This window comes from Drosophila gunungcola (assembly GCF_025200985.1).
Source record: "Drosophila gunungcola strain Sukarami chromosome 3L unlocalized genomic scaffold, Dgunungcola_SK_2 000003F, whole genome shotgun sequence".
NCBI classification, from domain to species: Eukaryota; Metazoa; Arthropoda; class Insecta; order Diptera; family Drosophilidae; genus Drosophila; species Drosophila gunungcola.
Window position 1 is genome coordinate 4654340 of NW_026453179.1, and position 25848 is coordinate 4680187.

General features: G+C 39.8%; 2 protein-coding genes across 13 annotated transcripts in view; one reads left to right on the top strand and one right to left on the bottom strand.

Moving 5' to 3' along the window:
- The window catches only part of LOC128258782 (calcium uniporter protein, mitochondrial), a 49796-nt gene that overhangs the window by 14493 nt on the left and 9455 nt on the right, over nucleotides 1–25848 (top strand). For 9 of the 12 annotated variants that reach the window (XM_052990651.1, XM_052990654.1, XM_052990656.1 and 6 more), the window contains 3 exons: nucleotides 30–144; nucleotides 289–681; nucleotides 735–830. In XM_052990651.1, the coding sequence (XP_052846611.1) occupies nucleotides 30–144; nucleotides 289–681; nucleotides 735–830 (604 nt within the window). Of the gene's footprint in view, nucleotides 1–29; nucleotides 145–288; nucleotides 682–734; nucleotides 831–25848 lie in introns of those variants that run through there. The other 3 variants (XM_052990660.1, XM_052990661.1, XM_052990662.1) reach the window with 2 other exon arrangements.
- LOC128258780 (protein javelin) lies at nucleotides 1205–24637 on the bottom strand. The gene is given in 9 exon segments (XM_052990647.1): nucleotides 1205–2315; nucleotides 2645–2843; nucleotides 2845–2892; nucleotides 3269–5371; nucleotides 5373–6900; nucleotides 8884–9211; nucleotides 9916–10123; nucleotides 10126–10435; nucleotides 24186–24637. Coding segments are annotated over 9 exon segments (5646 nt in total). The 5' UTR covers nucleotides 24248–24637; the 3' UTR covers nucleotides 1205–1455.

Consider the following 25848-nt stretch of genomic DNA (forward strand, 5'->3'; position numbering starts at 1 on the left):
GCAAATATTTTCTCCTCTTTTTCCTACAGCATTTACGGCCAGGTCATGAGCTCCAGCAGCACAGAAGCTTTGCATCCACGGCGGAGGACGACGAGACGAGCGGCGGCAAAAAGTCGGACAAGCATAAAACACCGACGACGGGAGGTGAGTGGGGGAATCAGGGAAATCGGGAATATATTTACCTTGCATATATTTTGTAAATATTTCCTTTTAATGCGAATAACTGATTGGATTTGACAACATTGTGGGAGGGTGTAAGTGTAGGCGTATCAATCATTCTAATCGCAGGCCACAGTTCAAGTGAGCGTGTGAATGAGAAAGCTGAAGTTAATCGAAGAGCAAAAGAAAAGGAATCAAGCTCCAATCGATATAGGGTTAGAGAGTCTTTACCGCCTGTCGAAGTTGCTAATCCTTATAGAGATCAAGAGTCAAAAGAGCTGGCCAAAAGAGATGTAAGCAAAAAGAAACGGGCTCCAAATTCAGAAGACTCTTCCAATTTAATATCAAGAATTAAAGAACTTAAAGGGTTAAGGAAGTTATATCAAGCCAGAAGTGAAAAGCGCAAAGAGCAAGATTCCGATTCCGAAAATGTAGAAAAAATAAAGCACCGACGAAAATTACAAACAAAGTTATCATTAAGTGATCATGATAAGGAAATAGCATACTCCAAACGAGAATTATGTAAGTTTGTCGTTAAGTTAAATTATAAGTTATAAACATATAACTATATTAAGGTAAACAGAATCCATTCAAGAAAATAATAATGAACAGAAAAAGAAAGAGAAAATTGTCACCAAATAGGAAGAAAACCAAAAAGAAAATTGGCAACGGTAAGACATTTAATTATTCGAAAATTCGACACATTATCAGATAGAAAAAATAATTTAGGATTTGCCAACAACTTATAATGCCTTAATCGGCAAAACATTTCAAATATCTACTCTAATTGTTTAAAATGAAATTGACTAAGCAACGAAATTCCTCTCCCCTTTCTAATCACTTAATAACCGCCATGAAGTGTGTGCTTTTAATCATAAATGTCAATAAATTATGGGATAACTTAAGATTAGTTTTACCAATTATTGGCTGTTGTGGTCTCCCGTTTAAATGTGATAGATAATTTTAGCAATAAAGCAGTGAGAGCTGCCCATAGGCTTCTGTAAATTAAATGCATAATGAATAATTAGTCGACGGATGTCACAGCTCGTTAAATAAATTGCATATTTATTTAAGCATAAATTTATAATGTACAGGTGAACAAATTTTGTATTGCAAATTAAATTTAAATAATAATATATTATATACTTTGGATAGTTAATTGTATAATCTTTTGGCTTTACCTGTAAAGCTAAATTAGTCTACCGATGTAGATGTATGGTATGATTAACGCTTTAACCCAAAACCCCAAGAAGTAGTCGTTGCTTTTTGTAAGGTGTATTGAGCATTTGTTTTCGTTCACATTTTGTCATCCAAGCTGTCGTAGAGCTCTGCATCTGTGGGTATTTTCTCGGGACTTTCCTCCACTTGAGGTGGTTCCTTGCTGGGATCGTAAACCTCAAACTCCTCGAACTCTATCTCATCGTACTTGCGTCGCTCATAGATGCTTTTATCATTGGCCACATAGTGACGAACTACGGTCTTGCCCACCGCAGAGTTACTACTGCTGGCGTTGCTCAGTCGACGCTCGGGAATCGGTACTGTTGCCGCTATCGAGGCCTGACTGTTACAATCTGCAGACACTATGACTTGTGATGGGGCCCTTGTCAGTGTGACAATTTCCTCCACTTCGCGCTGTTGTTTTCCAATTTTCTGGCGCGGAGCTTCGATGGGCCTGCCCTTGGGAGGATTTGTCGTTGTCTTAGCCAACGTGTAGGCCAAGTCCACGTTTTTATTTCGACAAACTTTGCTGGCAGCAGCTTGCAGGATGTTCTTGCCCTCAGTAGGCACATCGAGGCGTATGTTCATGGCTTGACTTTCGTATGTGGGCAATATATCCGCACCATAACCATTCTCCGGTTGGCCATTAAAGTTTTCAGCCCTCTCGGACTCTTCGGGCATGTCCCCAAGCACATTGATGTGATTATTTACTGTCACTTGGCGTCGCGGGACCTCCTCCGGCTCCTTGGGCAACGTTATCTGACTCTGGCTGTTGATGGTCAGTTGGCCATCAATGCCCGTCGTTGTCTGATTCGCCTCGAAGTGATGAACCATTTTTCGAACAACTTCGCTGTCGGCGCTGACCTCATCTTCTCCAGTTCCGGCCAACTCAAGTCGACTGCTGCAGCTGTTGGACTTGACCAGCTTAAATTTGATGCCTGCACAGGGAAAAAACCATAATCATTTTAGTTTTATATTGTCATTTTTTTCTTCTTAATGGTTTTCATGTTCGTCATTAATTTAATAGGTTGAAGTTATGAAAATATTTACGTGAGGAATAAAAGGTGTTTGCCAAAAGTTCTATGGGAATGTTGGAAAATGATTTTATATACTTTTTAAATGGCATTTTGCGTTCGCTTAAAATAGTTCGAATTTTAAAAAACGACACCTTATAACCAATTGAGGCTTTATTTTAATTTTTTTCTTTAAGTATAACGCAATTATGGGAATGGTTTTGGCTTTGGCAGGGACTATTCTCATTACCCACCTTGATAGGAGTCCTGCTGCTGTTCTGCTGCCGATTGTTTGGTTTGCAATCGATGTTCGCATCTCTCGCTCGGCAGGCACACATTGCAGGCCTCTATTTGGCGAACTCGGCTGCGGGTTCCACTCCCCGTCATTGGCTGAGTGGTTTTCGTGGGCGGGGCTGTGTTGTTGGTTGCGGTCTTGTCCAGGACCCGTCCACCAGTAGTAAGTGACAGTTGAGCCGCACTCCCTTATCTTGGCCAGCACGTCCTAAAGAAAAAAAAGGGAAAAGATTAGTCGACGGACTCCCATCAAAGGCTAATGGTCCATAAAGCCACACGCAAAAGGGCCGCGCCCTCAAGGCCATACAGAAAAAAAAAATATTTTTTTTTTATTAAAACTTCATATAATTGTGTCTTAAATTGTCAATCCTTACATAAGTTTAATAAAAGTATGTCAATCTAATAAACGATTCTGCCTGATTATAGTGTTTGACTTGTAAAATCGTTTAGTTTTTAGATTAAAAACAATAAAAACTTATAATTATTATGAATGTAATAAGACTATTAAAAGTATGTATTGATAAGATTAAAATATTAATTCGTAATTACTTGTAGCCTCTATTTTTCTTTTCCTGTGTACTCACATTGCTGACGTAATAGTTCTCGCACATATCCTGCTCCACATCGTCCTCGTACTGGTCATCCTGTTCATCGTCCTCCTCCTCCAGATGTTCGTCATTCTCCTGCTGCTCGGAATGTCCCAAATTATTTTCATAAATTTGCCGGTAAAGGGATTCATTTGCTCCCACTCCGCCGGGACCTGTGCCCATGCACCAGGTGCGTCGGTTGGCAAATTTAGTTCGTGCCTTCGCATTGGCAGCATTGCTATTGTGCCGCCTGACAACGTCCTGAACATGGACATCCTTGCAGGCCATTACTGGCGATTCCTGGTGATGATATTCCCCGCAGGGAGAACTTAAATCACCGCTGGAAATGCCACTCGATAGACTGGCATTGTCCCAGTGCTTGGCCTTGTGCTCCTCCAGCAGCTCCATTCCCTTGGGCTGCTCCTCGCCGGCTCCTCCGTAACTGGTATCGATGGTCAGGTATCGGTAGCCTCGTGCTCTTCTCGATTTGGGACTCAGTTGACAGGCGGAACCACCAAACTTTTGCTGGGACTGCACTAGTAGTCCCTGGCCAGGAGTAGGCAGGACATTCTGCTCGAAGAAGCGACGAACATTGCGTACTGTGTCAGGATCTGGTAGCTCATCCTCGTAGAGTTCTCGGTTTACCCTTACAGGTTGGTAGAAGAAATGTCTTTTGGCAGCGGCGCCGCCAGTTTGTCTCTGCCGAGTTTTCCGTGGCTGAGAGCCCGAGGCATTTACTACCCTAGGAGGTTTTGGCGGTGGAACAGTTGTAGTCGTGTTGCCCCTATTAATGCCCACCTGCAAGGGTCGTTCAATCTTAGTCCTCACAGGCTCCACTATAACCACATTGTTGTTGCTCAGCAGCTCCTGGAAACTGTACTCCTGCAGGTACTGTATCAAACCGTCGAACTGGGCCTCCTTTTTGTTTCTTGTCGAGAGGAAATTGTTGCGTATCAGCTGCTGAGACTTCAGAACTTTGTACCTTATGTGATCGAACTGGTCTTGATCCTCATCCTGGTCCTCATCCTGTTCCGCAGCAGCCTTCACAATGGTGGCCTTTTGAGCCCCCTCACCCAGTTCCACAATTTCTATGGAGGGATGCGGCATCATGCTGCAGAAATCATTGCCAACTGGTGGGGACTTATCCGAAGATTGTGTTGTGGTTTCTCCACCCAACTGGAAGTGAATGCCTGGCTGGGTTTCGTTTGTCGACTTCGTCTGCTCTGTTTTCAGTGCTTCTGGTTCATTTCCTGCCAACTTGTTCCAGTAGCATCTGACTGCATCCACTTTTTGCAGATATTCATTTGTGGCCTCACCTCCTGCTGTCGAGCTAATTGTGCTGGCAATGCTCCTGGCACTGCTCCTCCTTCGCAGCGTGCCGCCAGCTCCTCCGGCCGCCACTCCTCCACGACCATCCACGACATGCAGAATTTGGGGTCGCGACATTTTACCACGGCAAAAGCTCGAATCGCTGCTGGAGGAGGGCAAAACCTTGACAGGTCGGGCCTTGTAAATTGGAGCACCAGTGCTGAGAATGCGATGTTCCAGCGGTTTGCCACTCGAAGAACTCACAGAGCGACGGAGGTGGGGACGCTGAATGGGATTACAAGTTGAGTTTGAATTCGGGTATGTTTTCGTGTTGGAATTGGGGCTAATCCTCTGTTGTCTGGGTTCCTTGTTCTCCTCAATGGCCTCCTTTTGGATGATATTGTTCTGGGCGTCGGTGACAATGATGTGAAAGGATGGTTTAATTTGCTCCTGTCGTTCACGGATTTCCTGGGCCCTTCGCTCGATTAGCCTGCTGAAATTGGCCACCTCAATGACGGGCGCCTCCTTGGGTTGTTCCGGTTGTGAAATGGATACAGATAGATAGATGTCCTCCTCCCGCTCTACTTCCGCCGGAGAGTCCTCTGGCTGGGAATCCTCCGAGAAAGGGGGCGGCGGTGGTGGCAGTAGTTCCTCCTCTTCCTCTGCTACTTCCTCCTGCTTCTCCCCGATTAAATCTTGAGTCTTTGACGTTTCTTTCACTTCAATTTTCCGCTCCTGTGCTAAAACTTCCTTGTTTATCTTTGGCTTTTCCTTTTCCCTTTCCCTTTCCTTCCTTTTCCTGTAGAGCGGCCGATGCTTCCCTTTCACGTTCCCGTTCCAGTTCCCTTTCCTGGTGCTCCCTTTGCCGGGCCTTTTGATGGGCACGCCCAAAACGTCTAATGGAATCGTAGGTCTCCGCCCGGGTCACCTGCTGCTCCCTTTTGGTATCTTTGCGTTGCTGCTGCCTTTGTTGGTTGTAGGATGATCTGAGCTCCTTGTCTATGTTCTCGCAAGCCTTGAGACTCACTCCTATATTAACATCCGGCAGGCTATGGTATTGATTCTCTGTGAGATTGGATTTGCTGGCAGTGATTATGAAGGAGTCGGTGGCCTGACGCTTTAGTTCCGGCACTTGCTGCTTGACTTCCTCCTGTTTGAGCTTACGTTTTTCCACCACTGCAAGGATTTTGGGCTTGGGTGTGTGTTCCACTTTCAAAACCTGTGTGAATATCTGCGCCTCAACCTTGGCGGTTGTTGCTAAGAGTGGTGTGGCTTGATCCTCTTGATTAACGCCCTTTTTGTGTTGCTTAGCCTGCGGTTCATAAACCGTATCCTCTATGGAAATATGCAGCAAGCTGCGGGTTTCCAACTCTCCACTTTCCCCACAACTGGTGAAAGTTCTCTGCTCAAAGGACTCGCAGCTTTCACCAATTAAAGTGCAATCTGAGCTGTCTTCCGACGAGAGATACACCGAATCGTAGGCTATTAGTTTGTCCAACGGATCGTTGTGATTTGGCCTTAAAGTGCTATCACTATCGCTGGTTTGTGGTTCTGTGGGCGTGCTCGGATCTTCCACAACCTCTTCTCCGCCCTCCTCCTCTTCTCCACCCTCCTCGCTACTCTCGAAACGTGTCCTTGTGGTGGTCGTAAGACTAATTAACTCGTAACTCTCCTCCACGTGATTGCCGCCCTGTTGGTAAATCTCCTCGATGTGTGTTAAATCGTATTCCTGTTCCGAAAGCGAAGGACTATCCGTTTGATCGTCCGAATTGCTGGTGGTGGTCTCTGGGAAAACACTGCTTTGACTGTGCTCCGGACAGGATTCGCCTCCTGTGTCCAGATGACGTTGTAGGCAGTTGGAGTGGTGAAGACTTCTGTGCTGTTGCTGCCTCCTAGACTGATAAATCCTGGGTCTTTCTTTAAGTAAATTAACCGCCACTTGTTCGATGGCGTCAAATTCCAGGGAAGATGGTTGCTGTTGATCCAGATGATTTTGGTGCAGGGAGTTCTTGAAATAGTCCGAGTTCAAGCTCTCCAAGTCGCTCTTGTCGTTGTGCCAAGGATGCAGTTGCTCACTCAGATTCAAAGCCAAGGCGTCCAAGCGTTTCAGATTATCGTAGTAGACATCAAAGTCACGCGATTCTCGGCTATGTCGCTGATGTTGCTGCTGCTGCTGTTGATGTTGCTGCTGCTGTTGTAGCTGCTGCTGCTGATGCGAATCGCAAGTGCCCGAGTTACTTCTCTGGCTCTGGGCGTCATCCGCCGACTGATCCGCTGGCTGCTCACCCACCAAGGTCGCCTGATTCGGTTTGCCGTTCAATCTGCGGGTGGGAGAATCGAAACGGGAGGATGGGCTCGTTAATGATGCCATTGTTTTGCATTTGGCCTATCATAACTAAATTACATCTAATGGCCTGATGACGGCCTGCCTGCCCATCTCCCACTATGATGGCCTCGTTCAAAGACCCTCAATTGCAGTGCTTTCAGTCATGTGATGTCTCAATCAATCAATCAATCCATACAAATCAGAAAAACAAACAGAAACCAAACTGAGAATGTCAGGCAGTCAAAAGTGGGTTCTTGTTTGTCATTCAAATGGGCATTCAACTGCAGCAAAATAAGAAAGCTTGCGACACGTGATTTATAGAGTTGGGGAGGCAAGCATGAAATTAAATGTGTCAAATGGGTGACGAATGTAGGGCTTTACAGAGTGTTGCAGTTGTAAACAAAAACCGTTCAAAAAGATTGTCAAATGGAAGTTAATATTAGTAACAGAAGGTTATATATAGGTTCAATCTCTAAAGTTACATTTCAATTTGAAACCAATAAACATGTTTGGCAAAGACAACAAAAGAAATGCCATACTTCTTATTCCTTATTGACTTTTTGTTTTAATTGATTTCTAATGAAACCTTATTCCACTATTGATTTTAGTTAAATAACGCACTCTAATAAACTGTCTCATAACGTTCCGATTCAATATACGAATTAATTTAGGATATTGATTTCATGCGAGCTCATATTTGACTTTTTCAGTCTGTAAACCCTCTAATAGAGAGCTCTCACTAAATGCCCTATTATCCCGCATCAAAGTTGAGCTGGATGGGTTGGCATTTTCCCCATTGGACCGGATCCGTTTCAGCTGCACAACGCACTTGAGCGGGCGGGTTGTCAGTTTACCCAACCACTTGACGCGACGATTTGCGGTAAATTAAATAAAAACCGAGGACAGAGTGCGACGGAGCAGGAAGGATGCGATTCCGAGAGCCATGGCAATGGCGACCGACTGCAGCTGCCATTGTCAGAAAGCGCAGGATAACGTGTGCGCTAATGGCGGAATGGGTAGCGCATAGCTAAAAGCTTTTACAACTCACTGTCACGTTGCCCTGCACATACCTATATATGTAGCTGCCCAAACAATTGACAAACAACAAACTTTTCGCAAATTTTAATTAAACAAGTAAAGGAGAAATAACTGGAAAAAATACCAAATGAAAAACCAGACTCCGCAATAAGCCTTGACTGCTTATAAAAACGAAATGTTCTTATGTAACGCGCTTAACTGTTCGATCGTTTGAACTTTGCAGTTGTCACCAATCAGGGTTAGGTTTAATCGGCAAACCGCAGTCACCGGCACTCTGGTTATGTAGCAGCGCTTAATGCAACAATGACCTCGGATAATGACCCTGACCAGGCGACAGAGTCAAAAAAAAAAACAAAAATCCCACACAAACCAGCAAAACCACCACCATCACAAACGGAAAATGAAACAGCGACAACAAACCGACCGCAGCAATTTGGCCGGAGGCTCGGGGATTGTTTAAACTGAAAATTATGCCGAGACCTGTTGAGTTTGCGGCGAGCGTCGCTCAACGACTGACACGACCAGATCCAGCTCGAATTGCCCGCTGTTTACGCGGCGTATGCGTGATGGCCGGGCTTTAAACACTCGAGAGCAAAACAAAGCTTTGTTCAGTCGGTCGCAGTTCTGCTTAAAAAATTTGCATGTTGCTAGTTTTCTAGTGCTCTTCAAAAACTTTAAGTTTTAGGCAGGTTGCCGTTTTTTAACTCTTAATATTGTCTAATTACAGAAAAACAACTACGAAAAAACTAAGATGTAAAATTCAATAACAAATTACCAAAAACTAAGATAAAAAAATTAAAAAAAAAATTTTTTGAAAAGATTTTGTTTTGTTTACTATTTAGACCATGCTTTTGCATATAAAATTTAGCTGGTTTACTTTGCATAACAATTGTGTTCTTGGAGTTGTTTTTATGTAGGGCAGTGCTTGTGACTCACTTACCGGGGCGATTCACGGAAAAATCCGCGATTAACGAGCCGGGCACGGGGTATTAGCTGCGATCGGCGGCGACTGCTGTTTGCCGATCCAATTTGCAGGTCGCTAAACGTCTCCTCACGTATTACGGCCAAGCTGCGCGATCTCCTCAAGCTGCACGACTCGCTGCCCAAAATATCGAGCAGAGCGTTTGCAGCAGCAGTGGTTACGGTGGTTTTTGCACCACCATTCGCTTTGCCGGAGATTGTGGTGGTGCTGGCTGTGGTTGCTTCTCCCGAACCTACAACCTTTAAAGCCGCTGCCGAGGGCTCAAAGCTATCGGTGATTGGAAGAACTGGAAGTCAGAAACATTGAAACAGTGTTACAAATTGTTTCATAAGTTGGACATTCTTATCAGAAAACCAGTTTATTTTTTTTATAATTACCAAACGAAAGTTCAGAAATGATTGAAATCTAGTTTTTAATTTTTTTTTTTTTCAAATCAAACAGTGACCTATTATTAGGATTGTTTCTATGTATACAGCTAATAAAACAAGTTTGTTGTGCTAATTTGGGATCTGCTCTCTACGCTTTAATCGCTTTAATCTTGATTTCTAGACTTTGATTTCTTAATTTAAATATATTTATTTTAATGTTTGTAATAGCTGCATGTACTTTGAATTGTACAAGAAAGTTCTGGCCATTATTAAAATCACATATAGAGATATATCTTCCAAAGATTTCGGAATTTTATTTCCATTTTGTAGAGATATTATAAAACAAAGCATTTTAATTTTGAGCTCTAAGGTTTATTTATAAAGTTGTGATATTAGAAAGCCAATTTTGCTGTTAATAAAATTCTATGTTAATATTAAGAAGTAGATTGCAGGTATAAGCTTAAAATTGAGATGCTCATATCATATGAAATTCTTATTGTCATTGTAATTAACAAGACAATTCAATTATCTGTGATATCTCTATGAAGTTTGATCTTGGTTTCATAATTCCAATACACGACATGGCCGAGTGGTTCCAATCCGCCCGAAGGCCGCCACTCACCCGCGTAGCTATCGACTTGGTCTAGCGGAGCTTCCGCATCGAACCGCCAGTAGAACTCGGCGATGTCCAAGGCGTTCTCGTCCCGCTCGAGCTGCGTATAGTCCAGAGATCGGGCGTTCCTCAGCTGCCCGTTTCCGCTTCCAGCCCCGCCCACCCGACACTGTGTCCAGTGGGGCTGGGCGTGTGGGTGGTGGGAGTGCGAGTGGGGGATGGGGGGTGCAGAAGGTGGTGATCCTGCTGCTGCTGCTGCTGGTGGTGGTTCGCCTGGCTGCGGTTGTGGTGGAGCAGCTGCTGCTGCGAGTGGCGACCTAAGCCAGTCCCAGCTGCATCATGACAGCTGGTGGCCAAGTCGAGATGGGACACCGATTTGTGCGTATGCCTCCAGCCAGCGGCTCTCAACTGAGGACACCTCGGATCGTGGGTGGCTTGCTGGTGACTGTTGTGGTGGTGCCCGCCAGTGGTGTCCTCTAAACGCACCCGATCCACGTAGTTGTGCTGGTAGCTGTAGCTGTCCTTGCCCCTGCGAAAGATAAATGCGTAAAGTATAAAGTGGTGAAAGCCAAGGACACTGATATACAGTGTATGCCATAAATTTAGGAACACATTAACTATTTCCCATGATTATTTGTTTTATTAAATTTACATTGTTTGTCAAGCTTTATTGCCATTCTTGGCTTAAACTACATTTATAAGATATTTATGTTTTGTTTTTGCTTTAATCAATTTATTTATAAAAGTTCAATGGGTACGTCAATTTTAGTAATTAATAAATATAGTAATATTTAGTTTACTATTAAGAATGTATTTCTAACAACTAACAATTATTTAAAGTACACAAAGTAAACTTTGTAAAACATTGATACAGTGTGTCTCACAACCATTAGTTTCAGATAGTTCAGGCTTGTTAAATATTTGTTGACCAATGTTTTTCTGCCTAAAACCGTTTTAATTTTTTTGCTCAGCTTGAGACATTGAAATTCAGTTCATTTCGAGCAATGTGATGTCTGGAACACATAAGGACAATTCCTAGATTTTATGAGCCATTGCCGCCTGTCCGCCAGTTAAAACTAGTTTTCTCCCGCCGACTGGCATCGCAATCATTCATTCGAGCGAAACTTGAACGTAAACGACTCACAGTCTGTCTCCACTATACAAGTTAAACAATTTTACGAGGCAACGAGAACAGAAAAAGTTTGTTCTTTGAAGCGTTTAAGCCAAAGGACTATTTGCTTACCGCCTTTTGCCGTGTGTGGGTGGCTGCAGCCTTGACTGATTGGGGGAAATTGCTTAGCCAGCAGCTTTTTTACCTGAGCTGTCAAACGAAGCGTGAGAAGCGCGCCATTTGTGACTTTGGCTTTTCGCAGTGTGAAAAGCCGGAAAAGGCAGAAAAGCTATTTGCTGTCTGTAAATGAAAAACGTCTGCCAGCGATTGACAGATTGATTTCAAAAATTTCTGCTGTATTTTGGTCGGTTAGGGAAATTCTGCTTGGTTTTGAGTTATTGCTGATAAATGTTATTCAGATACTTGTCTTGAGTTTTTTGTTCTTATGGGTTGTCATAAATTTGTTATGGTTGTTTTATATTATTACTTATGAGTTTGATTTTAATCGAAATGGAAAAACAGTTTCATGTTTGTCGTTATTTTTTAAAACAAAAGTTTTTCTGTTTATATTAATTTTCAAATACATTTTTAAAGACTGCTTTAAATATAGTTCGTCTAGCAGTTCCTAAAATAGTTAAAGTTTCTAACACTTAACAAACTTATTTTTAATTTGTACTTAAGCTACTCAAACTTAAATTGCAAATAACATTACTTTCAGGACAGAGCAAACCAATTTAATTTGATTTCTGCCAATTAAAAACATTATCAAAACTGAATTTTTATTATATGCAAAACTTTTAAGAAACTCAATTTAAAATGCCTAAAGACGTCCTTTCAAAGATTTTTATAACACGAAAAATAGGTTAAAAGTTTTGAAATCTTTATGAGAGCGTCAGCAAAACTCAACAACAATTTTACTATTTCAGAAAGTTTTAAACTGAAAAACCTGTGACAATATTTTTGATGGTCAAGCTTTGGCGAACTTTTTCTTTAATCTCCGCCTAATTTGCATCCAACGAAAACGTTTCCAATGCCCAAAGTTCAGAGCTTGTGGTGGCAATAGCCATGAGCCCGCTGCCTTAGTTTCCGTGTTAATTGCAGCTGTTTCGACGACTGTGTGTCCTTTGAAAAGTTGGCGGTGAAGAAGGTGGAAATGCCAGCTCAACACATTTTACCGGATGGTTGCATTTTAGATGCGAGTCATTACAATTGCAAATGTTGCCAACTAATGTTTAACTGTGGTGGGATTCAGGCCTTGTCGGGAGGATAAAGAGGCGCCATCCTGGCGACTGCAGTCGGCTTTCCTGCCGTTTGTCCTTGCTCCAACAACATTTCGCAGCGGCGCCTGAGTTTATGGACCGAGCAGATGACATAAAATAAAATAAAAATAAAGAGCCAGAAAGTGCTGAGCGGTTCTCTCCTGGCAACTGCTTAGCATTGGCCTGGCCTCATTTACCCTACTCTATTGCCGATTCCATTACGTTTTTGGCTAGCCTACATTTGTGGGCTCACACACACACACACACACGCATACACACTCTTTGGAGGGGTCAAAGGTTAATGTGAATGCTCTTTTTCACTATGGCTTTAGCCATTTTGTAGCACATTTTGTTTGTATTTCACTTAAAAGTTAATTAGGTGTGGTATGCCACCGCAAATTGCCAAGTTGCGTGTTCCTTAGTAAAATTGTTTCAAACGATAATATCTCACTGCTTTTATTTTTAATTAACACGCGTCGAGTGCCGTTTTTCCGCTTTCGTTTCCTTCCAATTGTATTGCCTCAAGAATCCCGAAGGATTTTAATTACCCCGGGCAATATGTTCGTTCGGCGCAGAATTCTAAGCAACTTGCTAATTGCTTTTAATGCCATTTTATGACTGACAGCGGGGTTTATAAACATTCTGGCATAATGCCACTCTGTTTCTCTGCTTTCGCACAAATAAAAATTACAAATTCAGTTTGGCTTTCCAGTCACGTGTTTGCTTTTTGTTTCGTTTCAAACTTGATTTTATTGTGACACGCGCCGCATTAAATTTCTTACTTTTGTGGAACATCTGCCCAAGGGCAAACATAAAAAAAAAAATACCGCGGAACAAACTAAATGCGATTTTCGTGCTATTAGCAAACGACTTTTAACGCGCTGTTTGGTAAAACTAAAACAAACACCTAGCCATAAAGGTTTTAAATAAACAAAGAGAAAAAAAGGCTTATGAAAACTCTACAAATTATTAAGCACAGCTCAAAAAAACAATATATTGTAGCTGGCAATTTCGAAACAAATAAGTTGTGGTCTTTAAAATGTTTAAGAGCAGCTAATTAAATTACACCACAACAAAAAAGAAATTGCAGTAAAATAAACACGTTCGTGCCAAAATGGTAATGGCAAAAATTGCATGTCAGCGCCAAATTAATTAACACAGATATCTATTGGGTGAAAAATAAGCAAACCGGCAAACCGCCAAACAGAGATTTACATGAAAAGCAGCCAAACACAGCCACCGGAGCATAAACTCGATTAAAAATACACACATAAAATCATTTGAAATCGGCATTCTCACACGGCCAGACAATAGGTTTTCAATTGTGCAAAATAGAATTAATACAAAATAAAAGAACTGGAATAATCAGAGCGTATTGTTTAAGACTCGATCCGAATCAGCTCATCCATTGCGAGTGTACCCAAAAATCTGTCGAAATTGTTGCCAGAAAGAAGATCTGGCCGCCGACGGCGACATTTCAGATGACATTTTCCGAAAATTTTTGCTTGCCGCAACATCGTTGCTTAAATCGCTGTAGGTCAGGGGAGTTGGAAATAAATGCTAAATCAATTTTCTGCTGCTGTAGCTGCGGTTGCCCGCAAATTGCATTTCAGCCTTTGCACGCGAACTCCTCTTTCAGTGCGGCTGGGGTCATAAATTAAGCGAAAACTTGGCTGCCGGCTCTGTCAATGAGTAGACAAATAAGTTTGCCCATTTGTCGCAGGACACTCAATCATCTAAAGTGGAATCGTACGCTTCAAGCTGATTTCGCTGAGGGGTATATTTTACCAAAACTAATGGTTTCCAAACAACTTAACAAATGCCTAAGTTGGTTTGGGCTGATTCTTGAAATTTACTCAAATAATTCATGTTTTATTTGTTAAGCAATACGAGAATTTTGCAGCAAATTTTAGTTTAAGACGGATTTAAAGTAATATAGATAAATTTATAAATAATTTAATTTTATTAATGATTAATAAAAATAAAAAGTTGTTGATATGCTAGGAATATTCTTAAATTTTTAATTTTATAAGCACATTTTTATTAAATACCTGTTTGAACTTCTTTTATTTTGATAAGTAGACTGGCTATCGATTTAATTTAACATAAACTTTAATTTATTAAAGCATTAACCCAGGCAGATGTTATATTAAAAACCCACTCCAACATATGCTGATTTAAGCTCCCAGTTTATCTCCAGTTTAACCGCAATTAATGGTTAATGTTTCGAAACCCAGCTCGAGAGAATCTTACCCAAATGACAAATGAATTCCTTAAATCATTAATGCTTCAAGATAAATTGACCAGGCATTGATTCCTGGGTGCTGCTGTGTAAATGCTAATGATGAGGTTGTCTTCTATTTATCGCAAATATTTATGTTACTTGGGGTTTTGTGGGTCACATCTTCACTGTGAAAATAAACATTCATCTTCTTTGCTTTTTGCCACATCCCATTTTAACCCAGTTGAATGCTTTCTACGGATGGCGCCGCCTTTGCACAGTTTGTTGATTTTTGTGGTTAATGCAAAATGAGTTTATTGTCCATGAAATGGCCAAAAAGCAATAAATAAAAATGAAAGAGAAAAAAAACGCGCGTGATTTTGAGTTTGCTATCTCTACTGCTATATAATTTACAGCCGCTTTTTTGCTTTTCACGGGTTTTCTCGGTTGTTGCCGCTTTTACGTCTCGCCGTTGACTGAAAAGCTGAAAAATAAAAAGCGCATGCGCCGCTTCTTTTGAAGCAGGTGGCGACTGCGCAGCTACTGCGCTGTCGACGTTTTCTGAGCACTGCTCATTTGTTTGTTATTATTTTGTTAACCTTTTTCAGTGGCACGCTGCCCCGCCTCTCTCCCTTTTTATATATACACATTCTTCTGTTATTATTTGCCTGCAGCAACAATGGAGCAATTTCGAATCTCGAGTTTCAAACTTTTAGACGCTTACGTTTGCGTTTGCTTGCTACTAAGGCGGGGCTCGTAAAGTTAATGAAAATTTCTAGTTTAATCGCAACGGCAAAGTGAAAAGTAATTTGGCGCCCAATTAAGCCAATACCCAGTAGCAAAGCAGTGCTTTCATTATCTAGTCTGGATGTGTTGGGCCCGAGACTTGCAATTGCCGCACCATCAAATTCGAATTTGTAATCCCCTCGGAGGGAACTGCGGCATAAGGGTAAGGGTCGTGGAAACCCTTTCTTTTTCGACTCTTTTTCTCAGCTTCCTCTGGTGATGCCTTTTGAATAACAAATAAGCTGGGTCTGCATCTGTTGTGATGTTTAACTCGGTGGCATAAGCTGTTAAGACCAAATTGCGGTGGGAGGTAGCTATTGTGGTAAAACAGTGACAAACAAAAAATGTAATCAAAAAGTCACTCAATTTGTAAACTTTTTTCGGGGAAAAATGTTTTTCAAAATTGTAAAAGTAATTTTAAATTTGCATTGAATAAAAATATGTTTGATTAAAAAAAAAAACACTACTATATATACAATAATGTACCAAAATATCTTCTTTCAAACAAAAAAAAACTAAAAACATATTTTTTATGTAGCTCTTAAGAAAGTAAAAATAGGTTTTTAATTTTGTTAATAAACTCTTCATATTTATCATTCAACTTAAACTTCAAGCTTAGTTTTCCTATATTATTTCTTCTCCTCAACAATTCCCCAAAACATCCGCAAGTATTATTGTTCAGCGCAAGTTGCTTTTCCTAAATGTTGGCCACAGTTTTCCCTCCTCATCAAGCCCACACACGACCCACTGTGTGCTACCATGTGGCAATGCTCGTGAATAATGCAAAACAAAAAGTTCCCAATGGCAAGGGGTCGCCTGATGGGCTTTTGGGCCCGGCTCTGGCTTTTGAGCCCCAGCAATGAACTCAAGTGAACTATGGAGCCACAAGTACCGAACCCTCTTCCTCTCCTAACTCACTCGTTGTTGAACTTTTGACTTTGCCGCCGCTGATGTTGGCAGGTATTTCGTATTTCGTCATCGGGGAGAGCGCCGTCACCTAGTTTAAATTCGAAATTCGGGTTCGAATCTGCGGACTGCTCGCCGCACAACAACAAAGCCGGCGGAAATGCGTTGCTCACTTGAAATCAAGTAACTCGAGCGGATGCCAGCGCGTTGCTCATCATAAAGCAGCAAAAACGAAAAATTGCACCACTCTGTGCACTGAATCAAAAAAAAGTAAAAATAAATAACACAAAATTATTTTTGTCATATCAAAATGGTTTTTTGGGGAATGATATTTTAGAAATGTTGGGATTCTAAGGCAACAAAATAATACATTAAATCTCAAAAAAAAAAATCACTTCATACTTTTAGGCACATTTACAAATGATTTAAGATCTCTAGAGAGTTCTCTTAAAAAACTTAAAGAAGTTGACATGCAATAAATATTTAGCATTGTCAAAAACCGATATTGTGATTGTGAAAATAATAAATTTAACCGTTTTTATAATGCAAATTTTTTTATAAACACCTTCAAGGTAAAAAAAACTTTTAGATTTTTAAAAAAAAACATTTTTTTTTCTATGTGTGCTAGCTCCCACTCTGAGCAATTGAAGTAATGAAACAGTGAGGAAGTGAGGCACTGAGGCAGTGAAGCGCAGAGCAGCCGTCAAATTGATGCAAATGCCGTGGACACGGACACAAGAAACTGCTCCCAAATGGTCCGAAACACTCTCCAACTCTCGCCGTCTCTTTCCCTTGGTTGGACAGCTGAAAATCACTTTTTAACGTTGTGACATGTGGCCGCTGGTAACGCATGTGTCGCCAGCAGAGTTTCCCCCATTCATTTCATTTTCCAACGTGGTCGAATTGGTTGCCATGCACGCATGGCTCGGGCTTTTGATTGGGGTTTATGCTGGGAATGAGCTTCCTGTTTTGTCGCCTTTTGTTTTGACTCCCTCTGATTTTTCCACTTATCCAGCTTTCTGCTCAGCCAGCGTAACCAATGAAATAATTTTTGCTCTTTTCTAGCCTTTTCAATGTTGAGTGCAGCGCCCACAAAAGAATTTTTATTTATAAATACGATATACAATATTTTTTTTTGGCTTGTGTGTAATGAAACAAGTCAAGTGTGACTGGAGATGGTTTTTCGGAAATATTCTAAATGGCCTTTGAGCGGAACTGGTAAATAAAAGTCCTAAGAGTTGAATGGCTGCACAGATGAAGTAATATGATTTTTAATTGGACCTTTGTTTAGCGGGATTGTTTTAATGTATTCTTGCGAAGTCTTCGTTATATCTATTCTTTTGATAGTAACCAGTTCGTAACCTTGAAAGCTGAGCTAGTAATCTGTTTTATTACAGAAATAAAAAGTGGAATTTAAAAGTCAATAAAACAATTGCACAAATATCAAGTATAAAAAGACCTTTTTATAACTCCGCAGCGGAAAGAACGGTCGTTGTGTATCCATCCCTGTAGACGGACCCCTAAGTGCTTTTTGAACCAAGAAAAATAGGCACCTTGAGCCAGCCAAAACAAGCCATAATGACTTTTATATTATTTAGCCATTAAGTTGTCTGTTTTTTTTTAGTTCCTTTATCTTTAACAAAGTTTAAAATGTAAGGGCTTTATTTTGTTTCAGCTCTTGCTTTTCTAATGGAATTAGTTTGGGTAAAAGTAATTTACGCGCGGGGATAACCTATGTCTTTGCCCACATTCTACCCCTACTATATAGTGATTTTCTTTTACTCTCCCAAAACAGTGCCGTTCCTGTAAATTTATTCGGCATCAGAGGCAGCATCACGTCCTGAATAAATTGATACGAATTACCCTTGTGCACCCAGCTGATCCTTTCAACTAGAAAGCTTCATACTATACTTGAGCTATGTCCGACCAAGTCACCCATTCTGCCCTCTGGCACTATCAAATTAAATCCTCCAGCGGAACGCTTTATATGAAGACGTGTTCCAAGACGGAGTCCATTGTGAATTGCGTCTTTAGCTAGCGAAGACACAGCAACGGCAACAATACATTTGGGCCAATTTGCAGTGGCAAGTAGTACGCAGAAGAAGAAGCCCCTAATGCACTTGCAACGTGTTCGATTGACAGATGTCCCTACCGCCCAAAACCCCCTTTTTGATGCAAATTTTCAGTGGTAACTCTGATATGTTTTCTTTATCTCTCCATCGATTTTTAGCCTGGCAGAGGACGTACTTTATTATATTATTAAAAATAAGTCCACTTGTTCATAAGCGGTTTTCATTTTACCACGTCTCATTTAAATACTTCCTATTTATTATTTAAATTGGCCTAATATTCTCTTTTATAATTTAATTTTCATTCAAGGGATTTTATAGTAAAAAATAAATATTTTATTAAATACAAAAAAATATACAGCTTAGTTATTACCAATCAACCATCTCTTAATACATTTTTTTCTATCGTTATTTTGGCAGTTGCTTTATACTTCTTTTTCCTCCATTCATTTTGCAATAAAACCAATGCAAAAAACAGCAAAGCCACACAAAGGAGAGTAAATATTTCAAAGTACATATGGAAAGTGCAACAAAATGGAAATGAGAATTTTTAAATTGGGACAAATAATGCAAAACTTCTTGCACCATTTCTGCATTTTATATTACCCAAGTGCTTAAATCCTCAGTGTTAAGCGAATCATGAGCGCTTGTCACGAGTTGCCAGAACCTCTTGAAGTCTGAAAAAACCATCTCTTACCCCAGAGATGCAATCGTTGCCTGTCTCCTCAAGACTTTTCCCCCGACAGCTTTCCCTCCAAATTTGGCTTTGGTTGGTTTCCTTAACTTGTTTATTTCGGAGCCTTTAAAGTTGCGAGGAGCTGCAACAAAGCGTCCAAAGCAAACGCTAAAAAGAGCTGTGAAAGTGCAACCAAACAATAAATAAAACATATGCCGTTCGCCCCATTTTTTTTGCTCCTCCATTTTTCTTATACAGCCTCGCAGTGCATAAAAGCCAACTTAGTACCTTGTTTTTGTGTTGTTCTCTCATCCTGTTCTAGCGTTTTCCCCTTGCTTTGAGAAAATTGCAAACTTGTTTATGGTGCTTTCACACACAAACAAGCATGCATACATTCATGCAGGGCGGAAGGCAAAAGTTCTATTTTCGGAATTATTCTCACACTGCTTTGTGGAAAAACTATGACATCTTGTTAGGCCATGCACCAGATGGCTGTTTCCAAAGTCAAGGCAAATATTGGTCGTCAAGTATATCAAGTGCACTTGGAAATGAAAAAACTTTAGTTTCAAAAGGGAACCTAAAGACTTCGGGTTTCTACACTCACAAGTTTGTAATTATTAATTTAATCATATTTGAATCGGTAGTTTCAGAAGTGTTAATTAAATAAATCGTAGCACTCGATTTTTTGAGTTAAATAAATAAACAAGTTCTAATTTGCCTATCTAACAAGGCTAAATTAAAAATCTCGGTTTAAAACTTAAAAATGAATTCAGTTTAAATATTTTTTTCGTGTGCTGCATTATACAAAGCCGAACCTATTGTTTGAGTTACCATATGAAAATATGGTAAATATTTATTTTTAAAGTCGGGAAAATGCAAGCACGTCAAACTAATAGAAAGCAGAGTGTCTATATACTCAGAACATATGCAAATTATGTGAGTTAAACCTGTGTGCTGGATACATGGATTGATGAATAAAAAGTGTTTTTTGTATCTTTTTATATACCTACTAATTCAATATGTAAACAATATATGGAGGAATGTCTTCTGTTTATAACAAATTGTTAACCTTTCCATTACCTTTCATCCTTTAATATAAAAAATAGCTAAATAATTATTGGACCTACTAATAATTATTTTGCTATTTTTTATATCAAAGGATGAAAGGTAATGGAAAGGTTGAGCATTTGTTATAGAATTTGTTAATAGAAAACTATAAATGCGCCACTGCTGGCATTCCTCCAACGGCTGCGGGCACTTCGGTAAATTACATTAGCTTGGGCCAGGTAGAACGTAGCTCATTCTGTTCGCTTGTCAATTTGTGCATGGCATTAATCAATTGCATGTGCAAGGCGAAATCTGGAGGAGATAATCGGACAGATGATGGAGGCAGCCTGCAGAATTTATCAGACGGTAGACGGCAGAGAGCAGAGTCAGTGTAAACGTTATACGCTCCGCCAGACACTGACAATCTCACAGTCGGTGGGCGAGGGGTAAAAAAAAGGCCAAAAAGCTGGGTGGGGAAAGCGATATTCGCTTGTTACGCCTTTTGCCTGTGCACACGAAACACGTAGGCTGGCACTTTTGTGTTGCCTGCTTCTGGGCTCCTCGCTTTTCCTGCCTTTTTTGTCTCTGCTCGTTTGAGGAAATTGTCTCAGCTCTTGCTTTATTTCCCAGAAGTTTCCACCGTTTTGCTGCTGCCATCATTTGCACACATTCTGTGCCAATTTGTGGGTCCTCACTCATTCTTTCTTTAGGCCCGTTTCGCTTCATTTAAGCGCCTTTGGCTCGTTGCTCGTTGCTCCATTCAACTTTTTATTCTAATTGTGCAATTAAGTGTGAAATATTTATTATACAGCCAGTCAGTCGTCGTCATAAGCCGCAGGCGTTGCGGGATAAAAAAAGTGCAATTATTTTATACTCTACATTGACGGCAGAAGTACAAACTTTTTCCACATTCTAATTGGTAAATTGTTTGAGACTATACTGCTATCCTTTTTCTGTCTCTTTCACACAGCTATTTATTTTCTACTATTTTTATGCCTTCAAATTAAATTTTGTGAAAGTTAGCCACCAATCGTCATGGTTGTTGTTGCTTTATTTTCTGGTTGGGTTTTCGCATGCCGAAATGTGCTTGAAACTTTTTTATGAACATCGAATGTTCATAAAAAAAAGTTTGTGTCCCGGAAGTATGCAATGGGTGTTGGGCAACACTCACACTGACTGTCAATCCAATTTGTTCACTTTTGCTCACAAATTTATTGAGTCTTAACAACATTTCTAACGATCTTTCCTCCTTTTTTGCTCTTTTCTAATTACAGGTGAGTTGACAGAGTAGTATAAGACTCAGCAGGCCCAGAAAGGAAAAATACACGAAAGTATGCCTTACACGTAATGCTGACACCAACACATACAACATTTGCACAATACACCAACACGAATCCGTCACCTATGAACATTGAGATAAAAATTCTAGGAACAAAAATGTTTTATGGTTCTATTTTAGAGAACTTTTCACAAATCAATTAAATCTTTATTCTAACGGAAATACATATCTTAGTTTGAATTTCAATTTAAATTTTATGCTCAATTAATTTGGACATCTTTAACAAAAAATTAATTGACTTTAACACTTAAAATCATAAACTCGAAATAAAGTAAAAGTTTTTCTTAAAAAAAATATATAACATGTTATATATATATATATAACATACATATATATCTATTTATATATATATATATATAAATATAATCTTGACACTAACAACCTATTTGTTGTTGTTTTTTCTGAAACTGTCTAAAGACATTTATAAGTTGAGTTCCTAAATCAATTTTATAATTCAATATATATATATATATATATATATATATTATTGCACTTTTTCTTCAGTGTCCATATACAAAGACATTTCTTTATATAGCAATTTCCATAAAAATGTAGAGCTTCAACGATACGTGACTAAATCTTGGGATTGCTTGGGAGGCTAAAAACATTTATCCCTTATCCACGCCTCCATTGAGATATCCGTGCCCATCTGTCCTGTATGCATAAATCGATTTGTTTATACCGGCCCAGTGGCCAAAAAATTGTCATTGAATCGCTGTTGACATCTTAATGTAACACACTTTCACCCATTTCCCCACATTTCTTCCATCCATCTTCCATTCCCGAGTTGCCAAAAGCCCGTCGATACATTATCGCCTCACGAAGCACGCATTCTATATGCAAATGAAGCGACTGCCTGTCGACCTGTCCACTAGTCCGTTTGGTTTGCAATGGAGGCGAAACAATGCCGTCAAAATATTGGCGGAAAATTCCGGAATACAAAACAAGACTTTTTCGGCTGCGTCTGGGAACAATTCAATTTTTGGCCGGGGCTAAAGCTTTTTTCGTGCGGGTTTTCTGGTAGCAGCCAAAAATCGACACAAGATGAGCTGAGCGAGATGAGCTTTAAACCAATATAAACTTTAAATTGGTTTAATACAATTCTGAGTTTGAAATTGGGAAAAAAATTCTAGAAAGCAAACATTTTAAAGTATTATTAAAGGTATAGTCAGTCTAGCAAACATATGTTTCCAGGCTAAAATATAAAAAACTTAATTTCTAAAACTAAGTTTATCAAAATTTATTTTTAGTTGGAACTTGTGTCCGATTTTTGTATTAGAAAGTTTTAATATACTAAGAGTATCAACGCCGAATAGACATTTTAACTCCGGGAAACTAATTGAAAATTTTTTGTTGAGAATGCATATATTTATAAACTGGAACGAAATCGGGCAACCCACACATTTAAGGAGAAGAATGAAAATCCATTTTAATTGCTTTCTGGCAACCCTCGTCAGGTTTCGGGCTTATGCACTCGCCGCTTCGATGGCGGCAGATTGGAATTTGAGCAGTGCCAACAGCTGTCAGCAGGGAGCAGCTGACACGCCCCCCTAGCCGAGGGCCAACACCCACCGCCCCCACAAGGACCCAAACTGACTGAATGCATGCTGGAATACGCCCCGTCCATCTATTCCAGTATTTATCCTTGTCATGTAGGCGCCATTGGCGATTTTAATTGCCGTTCTTTTTGCCACGTTCTCAATTGCGGCTTCAATTTGGCATTGCGGCCATTTAATTAATTGACCAAGCGTTCTATTTCTGTCGGACATCCAGCGCTATTTGTTTTTGCCGTCCCACCAATTAATTTTGCAAATCAAATCGATTTAAAAATCATCGCGAAAAGAAAGGTCACTAATTTTGATTGCAATCATGTCGATGAATTTATTTTCATTTTCCACCTTTTGTTAGCCACAAAGTTTTCTCATCATTTTCAATTCCTTTTTTTTTGCGTCCTTGGCTAAAACTTTTGACGAATTTTTATTAAATGGTTTTAGCAAAAAACTTTTTCTCTTCGTTTTTTACTATTTTCTCTTGCTTAAAAACATTTAATATATATTTTTTCTATGTTTTTGCCCGAATTTTGCTTTATCGCTAGAAACACTTTAAAAATCTTTTTGACTGTTGAAAAATTCAATTTATTCATCTAGCTCTTTTGTGGTTTGAGCTTTTCTAAGCAAATCTTCACTTCATTAAACAGTAAACTTTATGAGAAAATTGCCAAGTCAGGCCTAACTTAAGTGCCTGACTTTTAAACTCCTTTGTCTTGGGAAAACCATTTGTCACACCCACAAAATGTGTTACCCACTCAACCACAGGACATAAATATTGATGTCCAGTTGAGGCTGATTAGAGAAACAGCCGTAAGGAGGCAGGGAACTGGGTCGGTCACCAGCATCTTTTATGGCTTGCGAGGAAGCCCTTCCCATCAGTTTCACATACGTCCGCAAAGGATATTTTATTAGTTCAGCCTCCCCCAGGGTACTTGACCCAGAACCGAATCTCTACACTCGGAAAACAAATTAATGGCATGTTTATCCATTTTTCTTAAGGACAAACCGACAAGTGTCAGCATTAATTGAAGGCATATATTTAATTTAAAGGCTACGTCAACATTAATGGTAAATGTTTTAAAAGGATTCAATTTAATTTTCGTTTGCACTTTTTTTAAATATGTTCCTCAATTGCTTGTATTTTAGTTAATGTGATAACTTTCACTATTTGATAGCTTATTTTTTAAAAATAGATCTACTATTTATCTGACAAAAAATTGGATTAATTAAGTTGGCCCAATAAATGGTTAATAGATTTTCAGACTACATTTTCGGTATTCTCAGTGTAGTTATGATGAAACTCGGTGTCACTTACCGCTTTTCCCGCTGGCGTGATGACGACGACGTTTGTGACGTTCGAAAATATCCGTTGCCCATCGTGCCGCCATAGCAGAGGCTGTGACTCTGTCCGGAGCCTATTTTGACGTGCAAAATGTGCCGGACTCGGAGGTTGACAATCCAATGGGACTCGAATATAAAGTAGTTTGGCAAAGAACCTGCAATTGGAAGATAATAAAACTATGGCTTGATATGTAATATTGCGTGAAGTTTGTGCAATTAATTAAACTTGCTCTATGCCTTCAAAAATACAAACGAGCAAGCAATAGCATACAGCGGAGGCGTTATCTATTTAATGAGTAGCCAAGTGGGCGGATGGAGAGAAGGACCCTGCAGACTCCACACGCCACTTGTCCCACTCAAAACGTCGCCACTCGACGGCCTCAATGTCCTCGTTGTCGCCATGCGAAGTGCTTAAAGAGTTCACCGAAGCGTTCTTGGGAATCTTGTCTTGTTTTCCCACCGGCCCCGGGAATTACATACCGTACACACTGAGGCAATCGGTGTTGTGGGGAAAACACAATTTCCGCTCTGTGCGTCCAGAGTCCAAGGTAACGAGGAAAAAACCTTGTCGAAGGTTGGATGGTTGGTTCTTAAAGGGCCAAGGCTGGCACATCAAAACAATGTTTTGAAAAACAGTATAAAAGAATGTGCTCTCAAATTTTGGTGTGTTGTTTTGGGTCCAATTTTCTGGACGATTTAACTTATTAACTAACTAATTTTCAATTTAAAAAAAGAGGCTTTGTAGAAAAATGATTTAAAACCAGCACTTCTAAGTCCAATTCTTTGCTTACAGGTTTCTAAAGGTTTGTGGTTTAGTTTTTCAAGAATCCGCATTTAAAAGTTGGTTTGTTATTTCGGGTCGATGTTTTTGAAATTTTTATGGGTAAACTCTTTCTATTTTTTCCAAAAATAGTTTTATTGAAAACGGCCTTCTAAGTCCATAACTGTTCTCGCAGAAATGCGATTTTTCATTCATAGACTTCACAAACATAGGTAGTCTATATTAAATTATAGAGTTTATAAATAGTTTTGAACTATAGGAATTTTTGACAAAAAAAGATTAAAAAGTGTTTAACTTACTGTGACATCTACTCTTTTTAATCATGTATGTATAAGAGCATACTTAATGTATAGCTTAAATAAAAGCATGAGCTATCGAAAAATCAATATTTCGTTTTTCGAACAAATTTAAAGCCAATGTCTATAACAATTCGGTGGATTTAGTTGAAAATTGATTTTAGGGACACCCCACTTTTATAAAAAACATGGAAAATAGTATCTACCAAAAACAATGATCTTAGCCTATCTAACCGAATTCCCCGCGGCATCACTGATTTAAATTTTATACGTACACAACATGACAATGCATTTACCCACAATGCAAAGTATAAGATATTCTGTGACCTCGCTAGGCCTACGCTGCGCAAATATACCGTTTCAATTCTTAATGGAGACTCTAAAAACAGATATCCTTTACCTTGGACCATATACTGCAAAGTGCTCATGGCCATAAATATTTCCTATATGCCTTCCTCCAGTCCCTTCCTTCGAATGAGTTACGAAAAATGGCAAAAATCGTTGCCCACTTCTGTGCGCCAGACACTCGACCAAGTTGCATTGAAGTTTGCACTTTGTCT